Source organism: Urocampus carinirostris, chromosome 18 (assembly GCF_059441175.1).
Source record: "Urocampus carinirostris isolate Australia breed hairy pipefish chromosome 18, RoL_Ucar_1.0, whole genome shotgun sequence".
Taxonomy (NCBI): domain Eukaryota; kingdom Metazoa; phylum Chordata; class Actinopteri; order Syngnathiformes; family Syngnathidae; genus Urocampus; species Urocampus carinirostris.
This window is the reverse complement of record NC_142366.1, coordinates 27,652,279-27,667,210: the sequence shown is the minus strand read 5'-3', so window position 1 is coordinate 27,667,210 and position 14,932 is coordinate 27,652,279. Positions and strand designations below refer to the sequence as shown.

Here is a 14,932-nt window from a genome sequence, read left to right as displayed (position 1 = left end):
CTCCTATTGGAACACGTCATTTTCATTCACTCCTTGTCAGTCCGTCTGCTATCCTCAGCGCATGAAGGACAAGCGCTTTTGACCCTGGCTCCCATTTTGATCCTGACCTGTTCCCTGTATCGATCCCCACTCCAATCTCCGTTCTCCTGTCCCGGCTACCCGTATATCCTGATTCTGTTTCCTGTATCGATCCCCGATCCAAGGTCCATTCTCCCGTCCTGGCTGCTCGTATCCTGAGTGTGTTTCCTGTATCGATCCCCGATGCAAGCTCCGTTCTCCAGTCCTGGCTACTCGTATCCTGATTGTGTTTCTTGTATCGATCCCCGATCCAATCTCCGTTCTCCTGTCCAGGCTACCCGTATCCTGATTCTGTTACCTGTATCGATCCCCGATCCAAGCTCTGTTCTCCTGTCCCGGCTACCCGTATCCTGATTCTGTTTCCTGTATTGATCCCCGGTCCAATCTCCACTCTCCTGTCCCGGCTACCCGTATCCTAATTCTGTTTCCTGTATCGATCCCCGACCCAAGCTCCGTTCTTCCTGTCCCGGCTACCCGTATCCTAATTCTGTTTCCTGTATCGATCCCCGATGCAAGCTCCGTTCTCCCTGTCCCGGCTACCCGTATCCTGATTCTGTTTCCTGTTTCGATCTCCGATCCAAGCTCCGTTCTCCTGTCCCGGCTACCCGTATCCTGATTCTGTTTTCTGTATCGATCCCCGATCCAAGCTCCTTTCTTATGTCCCGGCTACCCGTATCCTAATTCTGTTTCCTGTATCGATCCCCGACCCAAGCTCCGTTCTCCCTGTCCCGGCTACCCGTATCCTGATTCTGTTTCCTGTTTCGATCTCCGATCCAAGCTCCGTTCTCCCTGTCCCGGCTACCCGTATCCTGATTCTGTTTCCTGTATCGATCCCCGATCCAAGCTCCGTTCTTATGTCCCGGCTACCCGTATCCTGATTCTATTTCCTGTATCGATCCCCGATCCAAGCTCCTTTCTTATGTCCCGGCTACCCGTATCCTGATTCTGTTTCCTGTATCGATCCCCGATCCAAGCTCCGTTCTTATGTCCCGGCTACCCGTATCCTGATTCTGTTTCCTGTATCGATCCCCGATGCAAGCTCTGTTCTCCTGTCCCGGCTACCCGTATCCCGATTCTGTTTTCTGTATCGATCCCGATCCAAGCTCCGTTCTCCTGTCCCGGCTACCGGTATTCTGATTCTGTTACCTGTATCGATCCCCGATCCAAGCTCTGTTCTCCTGTCCCGGCTACCCGTATCCTGATTCTGTTTCCTGTATCGATCCCCGATCCAAGCGCCGTTCTCCTCTCCCGGCTACCCGTATCCTGATTCTGTTTCCTGTATCGATCTCCGATCCAAGCTCTGTTCTCCTGTCCCGGCTACCCGTATCCTGATTCTGTTTCCTGTATTGATCCCCGATCCAAGCTCCATTCTTATGTCCCGGCTACCCGTATCCTGATTCTGTTTCCTGTATCGATCCCCGATGCAAGCTCCGTTCTCCTGTCCCGGCTACCCGTATCCTGATTCTGTTTTCTGTATCGATCCCCGATCCAAGCTCCGTTCTCCTGTCCCGGCCACCCGTATCCTGATTCTGTTTAATGTATCGATCCCCAATCCAATCTCTGTTCTCCTTTCCCGGCTACCCGTATCCTGATTCTGTTTCCTGTATCGATCCCCGATCCAAGCTCCGTTCTTATGTCCCGGCTACCCGTATCCTCATGTCCCGGCTACCCGTATCCTGATTCTGTTTCCTGTATCGATCCCCGATCCAACTATACATTTGACTATAAAATCCTTTATAGTCAAATGTATAAAATCCTTTAATACTTAAACAAACCACAACCAAACTCAGTTTTGCTTCAGCTGTAATTCTAAATACGCACACTTGTATGCTTGTCTGTGTTGTGCCGAAAAATGACCCCCCCCCTCCCCCTCACGCAAACGTATCTAATTTTGGGGGGAAATGTAAGAAAACAGTACAGCACGGAGCATGTACACCTTGTATCAACAAGGGGAAACATTTTATTCCAGCAGAAGGCACCAATGTTCCCGGTCATTTTCCAGGGGTCTGAGCATTCACACAAAGTCTGTGAGCAACGCTTGAAACAACAGTGAGCAACAGCAATCCCAAGTGTGGCAACTAAATCATGATCAAACATGTCCAAAACTTGACATCACGTTACATTTTGTGGAGTTTCCGGCAATGCAAAATGATTTTTCTCTTTTGAATGAATTGACTCATGTACTATTGCAAAGGTTGTACGGCCTACAAACGTCGTTTGTTCTTCCAATTCTTTCACAAGATATCCATTTCTTTTGATTTCCTGATATATTTTGTCGCATAATATTAACATTTTGGGGGCCTTATTTAGTCGGTTGTAAGATACAGAACTGTACTTAATCACATTTTTGAGTGGAAGTGCAATGTTGGCAACAAGATTCACTTGATGTCATTGGCAATTATTTGAATGCAACACATACTTTTTCTTCTTTTTTCCGTGTTTTTTTTCTACTTTTTTTTTTTAATTCCTTTAAAAAAATGTCATTGTGTTTATTTTTTCCAAGTTGTTACTTTTTTCTTTTTGTTCTCTATTTTTTTTTTTACTTATTTCTTTCTTTTCTTTTTTTCTGGCCTTTTCTGAATTTTACCTTCTTTTTTCTCTTCCTTTTGTTTCTTTTTTTTCTCAGCTTTACACTACTTTTTCATTTTGGTATTTTTTTCTTTTTTGTTCTATTCCCCCCTTCCTTTAAGTCATTTTGTGCATCATTTTACATAATATTTGGTCATGTTGGGATTAAAGAAGCAAAAACAACCTGAAGAGCCGTTTAGGACCCGAAAAGCCGTTTCCTTTTAGTGAGCCGAGCCGAAGAAGCCGGTTCTCGACAAACTCTACTGACTTTACTCAACTTCATTCTACTTCGACTCGACTTCAAAATACCGCATTTAGGACACAACGTCAGGGGAACTCGTGTATTTTGACCTTTATGCACTGTAACTTTGACTTAAGTCGCTTCTTCATAAGTAATTTTGAGCCCACATTTTTCTGCGCTGGCTAGATTTTCTTGTGCGCTGAAAATGTGCGAGCAGTGTGCAATTGCGCATGTGCGCAGTTTAGAGGGAACATTGGTCTCCAGTAGCGTTAATTCTAAAATAGAACCAACTATGGTGCCCCCTATTGGTGTGAAAACACGGTAAATCTGCAAAAAGAAAACACAACATGGCAGGCGGCTCCAGCCCCTGGGCCAAGATCCTTCTGGCCAAATTCACACCATCACGATGTGTCTGGATTTCACAATGCAGTCAAAATTTTGCATGTACTCCAATTTTGCTTCTGGCTGTATCCCAATCAGGAATTTGGCGCTTTGAGTGTTTCGATTATATTTGTAGGTCTCGTGTGTCTTATTCAACACAAAAGGACATTGTTTCTTTAAAGATTCATTATCCCACGACAACCGACATTCTAAACCAGGGGTGTCAAACTCATTTCAACTCGGGGGGCCACAGGATAGAACAAACATTCTGTCGGGGGCCAGACTAGTAGATTAAAGAGAAAGAAAAAGAGAGATAAAGAAATAAGAGAAAGAGGGAGGGAAAAGGAGAGAGGGCGGGACGAAGAAAGAGAGAGGGGGAGAGAGCGTGAGAAACAAGATAAAAACTCATGAGAGAGGGGGAAAAGAAAAGGGAGAGGAAGAAATAAATCCAAATAGAAATAGAAAGACAGAAGAAGAGAAAAGAGAAAAGAAAGTGCAAAGGGTAGGAAGAGAGAAAGAGAAAAGAAAGAAGAGGAAAAAAGGAAGTTAGAGCAAAAGAAGTTAAAAAGACAGAGAGAGAAAGGTACAAAGAGCAACAAAGGAAGAGAAAAAGAGAGACAGAGTGAAAGAGACAGATAGTGGAAGAAAGGGGGTGGAAAAGAGAGAGAAAGAGAGAGAGAGAGAGAGAGAGAGAGAGAGAGAGAGAGAAAATGGAAAAATTGCATATAGATAAAGAAAGAGATACTAAGAGTGAAAGAGAACGAACAACAAATGAAAAGAATGAGAGCAAAAGAGAGAGAGAGAGAGAGAGAGAGAGAGAGAGAGAGAGAGAGAGAGAGAGAGAGAGAGAGAGAGAGAGAGAGAGAGAGAGAGAGAGAGAGAGAGAGAGAGAGAGAGAGAGAGAGAGAGAGAGAGAGAGAGAGAAATGGAAAAATTGCATATAGATAAAGAAAGAGATACTAAGAGTGAAAGAGAACGAACAACAAATGAAAAGAATGAGAGCAAAAAAGAGAGAGAGAGAGAGAGAGAGAGAGAGAGAGAGAAAAATATAAGTACAGTGTCTTTGTTCGAGGCACCTTTCTTTGGCAACATCGAGTGGACATATTTTAACCTGCAGCTTTTTTTCCTCTTGCGCTTCTCTGAGTGTTGTCTCACGGGCCGAATTCAATCCCTTAGCGGGCCTGATCTAGTCCGCGGGCCGCCTGTTTGACACCTAAACTTAACTGTTTTGAATACTAAACAGTTTCTCTGCTTCTTTCACGATATAATCTGCCATTACTTTGAAAACTCCGCGTGCAGGCCTTTGTTTTGAAATAGTAAAACTTCTTCAAACTCGGACTTTTTTCATCGTTACACACGGATCCGCCTCATACTCGTTTGTCGGGGATTGTTTTTTGCGAGGATCTCGGAAAATCCCCAAAAGACCTTCAGGATGAGAGTTCAACCTGACATAACTTCGGTGAAAATTTTTGAGTGTAACTTGTTAAAATGTGGCATTAGCTCTGGAGGTAGAGCGCTCGTCTCGGGATCAAGAGGTCGCAGGTTCGATTCCCGGCTCTTCCGTGTTATGTTGAAGTTTCCTTGCATGATGCTGTTATCGGTTCGTGTGTAAAAGGGAAAATTGCGCTTTGGGGGGTCTTCATTGACTTGAAAAGCGCTATATACTAGTACATGCAGACCATCGTCGGGAGCTGCCATGATTGTCAGCCATCTTGCTGCTACAGTAACATAAAAAAAATCGCAAAATGCTGGGCGAAAAAATAGCACGCAATGGTGCGGTTCGGTCACTGTGAGTCTCCGTAGTTTGTATTCTTACTTGTGCTTTTTAGCACTCGGTCTTCAGTTGTGCGACACAATGCAGCGACATTTAGGGGGGTCAAATGATACACACTGTCCCTTTAAACACAAAAATCATACAGTATGAGTGTTAAAATTGTGTTGAAACCAATTCAAAATCAATTGTTATTGTCTTTATGTTCTGCAAGGTTTTTTTTTATCATTAAAACTTTTGTTAAAAACTGTGTATTAATTGTCCGTCATCTTGCTGCTACAGGTACCCCAAAACCTTGTCAAAAGATGGGGAAAACATATAGAACAATTATAAATCTCGTTACAGTAGTATTTTTTTTTTCTTTTTTGAGCTTTTTAGCACTCATTTTCCGTTGCACTACATTAACATACACTGTCTCTTTAATGTAAATGCAGCCCTAGAGTTCAACCTGACGTAACTTTGGTGAAAATGTTCAGTCTTGTGTGGAACTTGTTAGAATGTGCCATTAGCTCAGGAGGTAGGGCGCAAGTCTTGGGATCAAGAGGTCCCAGGTTCGATTCCCGGCTCCTCCGTGTTATATGTCGAAGTGTCCTTGGGCAAGACACTGAATGCCCCTGATAGCAGGTAGTTCCTTTGCATGGCTGACACTGCTATCGGTTAGTTAGTGTGTAAAAGGGTAAAGTGTGAAGTACATTGTAAAGCGCTTTGAGAGGTCTTCATTGACCTGAAAAACGCTATGAGTTGTCTGTCCCTGTGTGCCCTGCGATTGGCTGGCAACCAGTTGAGGGTGTCCCCTGCCCACTGCCCGGAGATGGCTGGGATGGGCTCCAGCCCCCCCGCGGCCCTAATGAGGATAAGTGGTACGGCTGATGAGATGAGATTTACATTTGAACAGGGGAAATCGTGGAGTTATAACACTTGAAGTTACAGTATAACAATATTTTTAACAGTTATTTGTCATTCAATACTTCATTTTAATTCATTTTAAAAATAATTACCGTAATTTTCGCTCTATAAGGCGCACTGGATTATAAGGCGCACCCCCAAACACATAGTTTTTGTCATGTATTTTTTATACATAAGGCACATCTGACTTTTTGGTGTAAGAGCTTCCGTGTGTAAGGGTACGAACAGGAGTAGGAAACATATGGCTCGTGAGCCATAAATGGCTCTTTTCATGAGTACATATGGGTTGGAGATAAAATGGAACCTGCACAAATACCGTATTTTCCGCACTTTAAGGCGCACCTAAAAGCCTTTATTTTTTTCAAAAGCTGACCATGCGCCTTATAATACAGTGCGCCTTATCAACATTAAGTTTTCCAACTAACTTGCAGCTGCCGACTAGATTTTCCCCTGAACGCCAAGTAGTACGCGGTGTATGCTGGGATTTATTTACAGGCGTTTCATTGGCTAACCAATGTGTCAATCATCATTTGAATCGATCACTATAGGCTAAAGTTATTCGGAGGTCAAGGGGCGGATCCTTTTTATCATTTACAGGCTGGCATTGGCTTAAACGGCAAAACAAAGCCTGCAATTGGCCGAAAAAGATGAATGTGTATAGCACGTGGCTGACGGCATACAGAAAGCATTTTTTTCTATTCTGTATTCGTTAATATTTTATTCTCCTGGATTTACTAAACTCACCGATATAAGAGGACCATGGCTGCACATTGTAAATTGAACACAACGACTTCGGTGAGCTACTTCGGCTATATATTTTCCCTGTATCTTGTTTCAGACTGAACTCGATGTTTCTGTGATAAGCGGTGCAGATAATGGATGGAATGGAGTGTCTATTTTTAAATTCAACTCAATTCCAAGTGTTTGTCATATGCACAGTAAAGTTGCGAGCGAAAAAGAAAATAGAAACTAAGGAATGGTTGGCATTTCTTGAATCCCAAGACTTTAACCTTCCGAATGATGGAACGATGCATTTGAGTGACATCGTACGGACACCGCATCCGCACGTGTTCTCGACACGTATTTGCGTCTTTGCAAGCTTTGGGAATGTTAAGGGGGTAATAAGTTGGACTGAACTATCTGACTGTTTTGTCCACGTTCCCATTATAGCGCCTTATAGTCCGGTGCGTCTTATGTATGTCAAATATACGACCAAAAACTATTTTTTCGGGGTGCGCCCTATAACCAGGTGCGCCTTATAGTGCGGAAAATACGGTACTTAACATGTTGTTACTCCCGGAGCTGTTCGTCGCACGTGCAAAAACGTGGCGCGACTGGTCACCCAAGGGTTCAGTCCAGTATATATAGGACACCATTTTAACTACACTTTACAGTCAAGGTGTCACACCAACAGACCCCATTTTTGCTGTAGATCGCTAAATATTCCTTTATATGGAAACTCATTAAATAATCCATGTTCATTGTAGAGTCACAGACTCAAACATTTCTCCAAATTCTTTAGAAGAGAAAAGACAAAAAACGGAAATATATTTTTCTAAATCTGGCTTCTGAAGGACAAACAAAAAACAAACATGATAAATCTAAAGAGTATTAAGATTCAATATTAAAAGAGTAACTTTTATGAATGCCTACCTTTATTTTGTTGTACAAAAAAAGTTATAACAGGAAAGCCAAAATTTTCACACGGGGGCAGAATCAATATCATTAACAATTTAACTAAGTGTATTCCATCGAAAACGGCCAAATTAGTGTCGTTGGAGACTCTGGGAAGCCCTCTTCTCAAGTCCTTTGGTTCTCTCCTCATTGGCCATCTTCTCCCTGCACAATGGCGTGCCGACTCCTCCCATGGGCGCGCCAAGGAAGCCCAACATGGGCTTCACAATCTCAGAGAAGAGCATCCCAATGTCTGTGTTTCCTCAAAACAACGGCAAGCATTTCTCAAAACAACGCTTGCCGTCCTCCGTCAGAGTCCTTTTATCAACAGAACTAGACAAAATATTGTGCATTTGGAACAACCTGACCTGTCATTGAACTAAAGCCTACTCAGTGAAAATCTTCATTGCATTATGAGTTAATCGTATAAAATCCTTTATAGTCAAATGTATGAAATCCTTCAAGCTGTTTTCGCTCTTTTCTACATTTTTTGTTACATTCCCCTTGGCTAAAAAAATTTCAAAATCAGAGTGAGGGCATTTGATTTTATCTCATTATTCCAAACTCCTTGGTTACGCTAACCGAAAAAAATATTAATTTTGTCATTCATTTCACATGTTACATGACTATAAATTTGTCAATGCACTTTGAATAGAATATAGTTCATTGTCATTGTAACACGTGAAACACACTATAAAAATAACATTATTTTCTGGTACCATGACTAAAAATAGTGTGATGATGAGATACAATCTTCAGTCTTTTTGCAGGTCATTTATACACCAGGTGGTCCAGTGTTGTAAAAAAACTATGATAAATTAGTGCACAGTACTATTTTTTTTCAGTTTTTTTCGTTTTTATAATTTATTTTCTGTTTTTAAAAACATATTTCATTGTGGCTTCGTGGAAAAAAATATGTTTTTACATTTAGTCACTATTTTTTTGTAACAAACTGGTCCGTAATTAGAAGAGGGGAATAATTATGTGGCCCTCACGTGAGAAAGTCTGGGGACCCATGGTGTATCCGAATTGAGTCTGGCCATTCATATGTCCTACATTTTCTTGTTAGGGAACGCACCATCATTGTTTTCAGGAAATGTAGTCCTTTTTACGTGCGTGTGTGTGTACCACAAGATGCTTAAAACTACAAATCCCTAATTCAACAACGCGGAACTGTCTCTCAGGTAATCGACTCCACATTGTAGCCAACATGTCTCTTATCAATAAGAAGCGAAAATACGACAAAACCCGACAGGACAGCTTATATTTCGATAGTTATTCCGATGTGTCAATACACGAAGAAATGATAGCCGACCAAGTTCGAACAAACACTTATAGATTGGCCATTTTGAAAAACAGCGAGTCTATTCGAGGGAAAGTTGTCCTGGACGTCGGGGCAGGAACCGGCGTGCTGAGCATGTTCTGCGTTCAAGCCGGCGCCAGGAAAGTTTACGCCGTGGAAGCCTGCTCCATTGCCGAGCAAGCTGTTAAAATAGTCCGACAAAACCAAATGGAAGACAAAATCCAAGTCATACGAGGGACGGTGGAGACTGTGGAGCTGCCTGAGATGGTGGAGGTTTGTTTGTGTTTTTTTTATTCATGCACAGCACAAAAAAATCCATCCATCATCTGCACCGCTTATCCTCAGTAGTGTCGCGGGCGAGCTGGAGTCCACCAGTGGGAAGGGGACACACTGAACTGGTTGCCAGCCAATCGCAGGGTACACAGAGACAGACAACTCACTCGCTCACTCACACCTAGGGACAATTTGGACCGGCCAATTAACCTGAATGTGGGAGGAAACCGGAGTGCCCGGAGGAAACCCACGCAAGCACGGGGAGAACATGCAAACTCCTAACAGGAAGGGTCGATCTCATGACCTCAGAACTGTGCTGCACACGTGCTAACCACTGCGCTCCCATGCTGCCCATCTAATCATATATATATATATATATATATATATATATATATATTACACATACACACTTATGATACAAAAAAAACGAGCAATAGATTTTATAGAGTATCTGAAAAAAATATCAAAAAGTGCCCAAAGGAAACCCACGCAAGCACGGGGAGAACATGCAAACTCCACACTGGAGGTCTGATCTCACGACCTCAGAACTGTGCAGCACACACGCTAACCACTGCGCTGCCCATAACAATTTATAACAAAAAAAAAACATAAAATAATCATCAATAAACAAAGTGAAGTACTAAACTATTTAGAATAGAATAGAATATACCTTTATTGTCATTGTTACAACATGGGTTGAATATGTATTGTGACGACGAAATCGGACGTGGCACTCCAGTTCCACATTTTACAGTGAGGGTAAAGAAAACAAAGGAACAAAGAAGATGTGTTTACTGTCCTTGCATGGGATTTTTTTTCCTCCGGAGGGAGTGAGGGACAGACAGAGATGGCTGGATCCAACTAGATGTTTGATTTTACTGTACACACGGTCGAGTTTTTTTTTCCCTAATTGCTCAGTCCACGTATTGAATGGATTTGGGAAATACAGTCCATGCCTGATTAAAGTCGCCGGCCACGATAAAAGCACAAAAACAGCTGTACAATCCAATAATTCAATACTTAAACATGTTCTCAAGGGGAGTAGGCTGAAGCCGAAGCTTTAAGTACCTGTTTGTTTTTTCATGAAACTATTGCTTTGCTTTTTTAAGTTCTGTGGTTATTTCTGCCTGAAATTAATGTATATTTGTAATTGCGCACAGTTATTGAAGTGTGGTCAGCAAATGGATGATGCATTACTTAAGCCACTTATGTATAGTAAAAACAATAAAGTTCCTAACACAGACCCTTGAGGGACTCCACAGCTAACGCTCATAAGACCTGAATTGCTGTCACCAATCTATACTTATTGATCTATTTGAGGTACATGATTTATTTATGTATATGACGTGGGCCAAGGAGAGAGCTAAAGGACTTCAGAAGACGGCTTCACACAGACTCAAACGTCAGTAATTCGGCTGTTTTCGATGGAGTACACTTAGTCAAATTGTTAATGAAATTAAATCCACCCCCGTGTGGAAAGGCCGGTGTTAGGTTAATAGTCGGATAACTAATTTGAACAATTTGATATACGGTACTTTTTGACAATTAAATTCCAACAAGGGCTATACAAATAAACATGACTTGACTTAAAAGCACCTTAAATTGCACTTCTTGAACGCATCAGCCATAGTTCCGCAGTGTTCATTTTACCTGTGAAAAGTGATGGGTCCCGGGGATTCACATGCTCAAAAATCTATGGGTCCCAACAGAGATCTATTGGTCCCCAAAATTTTGTGTTATCGAGGTTGAAATCGTAAATCGGCGACAAATATATACCATAAATTCCGGAGTATAGAGCGCACCTGATTATAAGCTGCACCCACCACATTTCGGGAGGAAAACCGATATTGTACATACACAAGCCGCACCTGTATATTAGCCGCATGCGCCCACATTGAATAAACGCAATTCAAACACGAAATTAACCAATCCCCGATTAAGTCCAAAAAACACACCCGGCTAATTGAACGGAAAATGATACCGGCACTTAAGTCCGGGTGCCTGTTGAAAGTTATCCAAGGAAAAAAGTGTATATTTCCAAAGGTAAGGGTGGGGAAAAATATAATCCACAATAGTCGGCCGCGTACACAAACACGTCTCACCTTTACTCCACTTCCCGTCAGCCCGCGTTTGCCCCGCCCCTTCTTTCTCATTTGCCCGTACAAAACATATCAGAATAAGTTTTTAAAATAAATACATTACAAAAATATGCAGTTGCAAATACATATTATACATGGTTACACATATTTACAAAGAAAGACGGTACAGTTTTCAAAGCTTTAACAATAATATTATAACTTTCATCCCAGACCGTGCCTGTGAAGGGTAGCAAAACGCTACTAGCAACACGCTCTCAACACAGTAGACAGCTCTGTAAAAAAAACATACGGTACTTGAAATAAGCACGGTAAACCGTTCTTATCTTCCTCCTTATAACCGACGCCATCAGAGTCGTCTTCCTTCGGTATGGGAAAGAGACTTTGTCATACAGATGCCGTCTCATGCTCCTTTATTAAAATGCACGTTAGCATCACGCTCTCAAGGTAATGTTTCCTTCTTTATCGGACTGCTCGATTGCGTGTAACTTGAAGGTTGCGTTATGTGCCTTTTTTTTTTTTGCAATTTGCGTGATGAGGATATGTCTACGCTAATTTAATTCGTGCACAAGCTAAGAAGTTGCAGTCTAAATCTTACCTTTTGTACTCGAGCGCCGCTGGCGGCCATTAGAGAAATTTCATAATTTGGCCGCATCACTAAATAAGCCGCAGGGTTGAAAGTTTGGGAAAAAAGTAGCGGCTTATAGTCCGTAATTTACGGTAATAAATCTATATATTCATTCAGTTTTAATCATCAAATTATTAATCCATTTTCTGCATCAAATTATTGTTGATAATATACCGATTAAAGCGATAACCACAAACCTGTCTTTTTTTATTTTCTCCTTTTATACTTCCTTTTTTTCTTAACTTCTTTATACAACATCATTCGTAATATCAATCATCAAAGCAAGTGAGCCGTTTGAGAGCCGGCTCTTTTTAATGAGTTGAGCCAAAAAAGCCGGTTCTGTAAAAAAAAGACGGACTTCCTTTCACTACACAACGAGATCTCTTGTTTTCCGAGATCGGCGTGCAGACGAAAACTCGAACCGCGAGACCAAAACAACAATGGCAGATCTGCCTGAAGAGAAGTTTGGAGTGCAGTAAATCTTTGTTAAAAATAGTAATCGGGTAATAATGACAGTTTTGTGGCAAAAAGGTCGGGTCCCGGGGACGCACGTTGATTTGAGACGATGCGTCCCCAGCAAAAATGATGCGTCGGGGACGCGGGCAAACGAGAACACTGAGCTCCGTCACCTCTTATTCTTTCTCCATCCTTCAGGTGATCGTGAGCGAGTGGATGGGTTACGCACTCCTGCACGAGTCCATGCTCAACTCGGTTCTGTACGCTCGGGACAAGTGGTTGAAAAAACCCGGTGGGGTCATTTTACCCAGCAAAGCCCAACTTTTCATCACGCCCATTTGCGAGCCAGTGGTAGAGGATCGTTTACAGTTTTGGTACACAGTCAAAGACAAATACGGTGTCGACATGTCGAGCATGGTGGACTTTGCCAGGAAATGCATCAAAAACTCGGATATATCCGTCAGCCCGGTCACTGCCGAAGACGTGCTCTCGCACCCGGTCCGGTTCGCCGAACTGGACCTGCACGACATCACAACGGAGGATCTACGGTCGGTTCGAGGCCAGTTCCGTTGCGCGTCGTTCGGTTCCGCCGCCGTCAACGCGTTTTGCATCTACTTCACGGTCTCGTTCCCGTGTCCGGACGGAGCGCAACCGATCGTTTTGTCCACTTCGCCGTTTAAACCTGAGACTCACTGGAAGCAAGCGGTTTTGTACTTGGACGAGCCGGCGGAGGTGGAGCAGGACACGTCGGTGACGGGGGAAGTCAACATGTATCCCTCGGAGGACAGCGACAGACATGTTTGCGTACATCTGGAGTATACCATAGGGAAACAAAAAACACAGGCCAAGACTTTCTCGATTCCTGACTGGAACTCTGAGACATCACCACCATGTAATAATTAGATCAGGGTCTCAAACTCACGGCCAGCAGGAGGATAGTTTTTCTCTCAAGGGACAGTGTGTACTATTAAGCTCCTCATCTCATCTCATTAGCTGCACCGCTTATCCTCAGTAGGGTCGCGGGGGTGCTGGAGCCCATCCCAACAATCATCGGGCAGTGGGCAGGGGACACCCTGAACTGGTTCCCAGCCAATCGCAGGGCACACAGGGACAGACAACTCGCTTGCTCATTCACACCGAGGGACAATTTGGACCGGCCAATCCACCTGAAATGCATGTCTTTGGAATGTGGGAGGAAACCGGAGTGCCCGGAGGAAACCCATGCAAGCACGGGGAGAACATACAAACTCCGCACAGTAAGTCCGGTAGCTGGATTTGAACCCACACAGGAGGTTTCCCAAGACCTTAGAACTGTGCCGCACACGCGCTAACCACTGCGCCGCCGTGCTGCCCCTATTAAGCTCCTTCTAGTGGTAAATAACGATAAGAGGTCGCAGGTTTGATTTTCCGGATGTCGAAGTGTCCTTGGTCAAGACACTGAATCCCTAATGCCCCTGATAGCAGGTAGGTGCCTTGCATGGGTGATGCTGCTATCGGTTAGTTAGTGTGTAAAATGGAAAAGTGTGAAGCACATTGTAAAGCGCTTCTGGAGGTCTTCATTGACTACATTTAAAATTCTCGTAGGTTGAGAAATTGGAACGTGCTTTACATAACCTGAGCCCCGCTGAAAGGGAGCTGCCATGATTGTCAGCCATCTTGCTGCTACAGTAACATAAAAAAAATCGCAAAATGCTGGGCAAAAAAATAGTAGACAATGGTCCGGTTTGGTCACTTTGAGTCTCTGTAGTTTGTATTCTCTCTTGTGCTTTTTAGCACTCGTTCTTCAGTTGTGTGAGACAATGCAGCGACATTTAGGGGGTAAAATGATACACACTGTCCCTTTAAGTGTTTAAATTGTAGTAAAACAAATTCAAAATCACTTGTTATTGCCTCTATGTTCTGCAAGTTTTATTTTTATCAATAAAACTTTCTTTAAATAAATTGTATTATTTGTCTGTCATCTGTGAATTTCCCTGCGGGGATGAATAAAGTGTCTGTCTGTCTGTCTGTCTGTCTGTCCTGTCCTGTCCTGTTCTGTTCTGTCTGTCTGTTTATATGTCTGTCTATCTATCTATCTGTCTGACTGTCTATCTATCTATCTTCACATCTGTCTGACTGTCTATCTATCTATCTACATCCATCCTCTCTTGCTGTTACGGATACCCCAAAACCTTGTCAAAGGTTGGACAAAAATATATAGAACAATTATAAATCTTGTTACAGTAGTAGTTTTTTATTCTTTTTTTGAGCTTTTTAGCACTTATTTTTCCTTCCGCTAAAAATAACATGCACTGTCTCTTTAACTGGTGGATCTTATTTTGTGAAGCAAAAACAACAATTGCTGCAGCTTAGACGAGGGGCTTGTTCAAAGATTTATTAACTATTAAACATAATACTACGGACATGTGAGTACAAAACACAATTGTATGCAGGTTTCTTGCGGATACTTAAAAAGTCTTACAAGGCATTGAATTTATTACTCTAAAAATAAGTCCCTAATTGGCATTAAAATGTCCGAAGTTTTCCAAGGTCTCAAAAATGCGTGTGCATTAATAAG

The 14,932-nt window shown here is 42.6% G+C and overlaps 1 protein-coding gene across 1 annotated transcript; it reads left to right on the top strand.

Moving 5' to 3' along the window:
• The first annotated feature begins 8,804 nt into the window (after window positions 1-8,804).
• prmt6 (protein arginine methyltransferase 6) lies at window positions 8,805-14,316 on the top strand. Its single transcript, XM_088322274.1, has 2 exons — window positions 8,805-9,195; window positions 12,574-14,316. The coding sequence occupies exons 1-2, from the start codon at window positions 8,830-8,832 to the stop codon at window positions 13,276-13,278; spliced, it is 1,071 nt and encodes a 356-aa protein (XP_088178400.1). The 5' UTR covers window positions 8,805-8,829; the 3' UTR covers window positions 13,279-14,316.
• The last annotated feature ends 616 nt before the right edge of the window (window positions 14,317-14,932 follow it).

Coding starts and splice junctions, on each gene's coding strand:
- prmt6 (XM_088322274.1), top strand. CDS start 8,830: ATGTCTCTTATCAATAAGAAGCGAAAATACGACAAAACCCGACAGGAC. Junction 9,196..12,573: donor AGCTGCCTGAGATGGTGGAG/GTTTGTTTGTGT, acceptor TCCATCCTTCAG/GTGATCGTGAGCGAGTGGAT.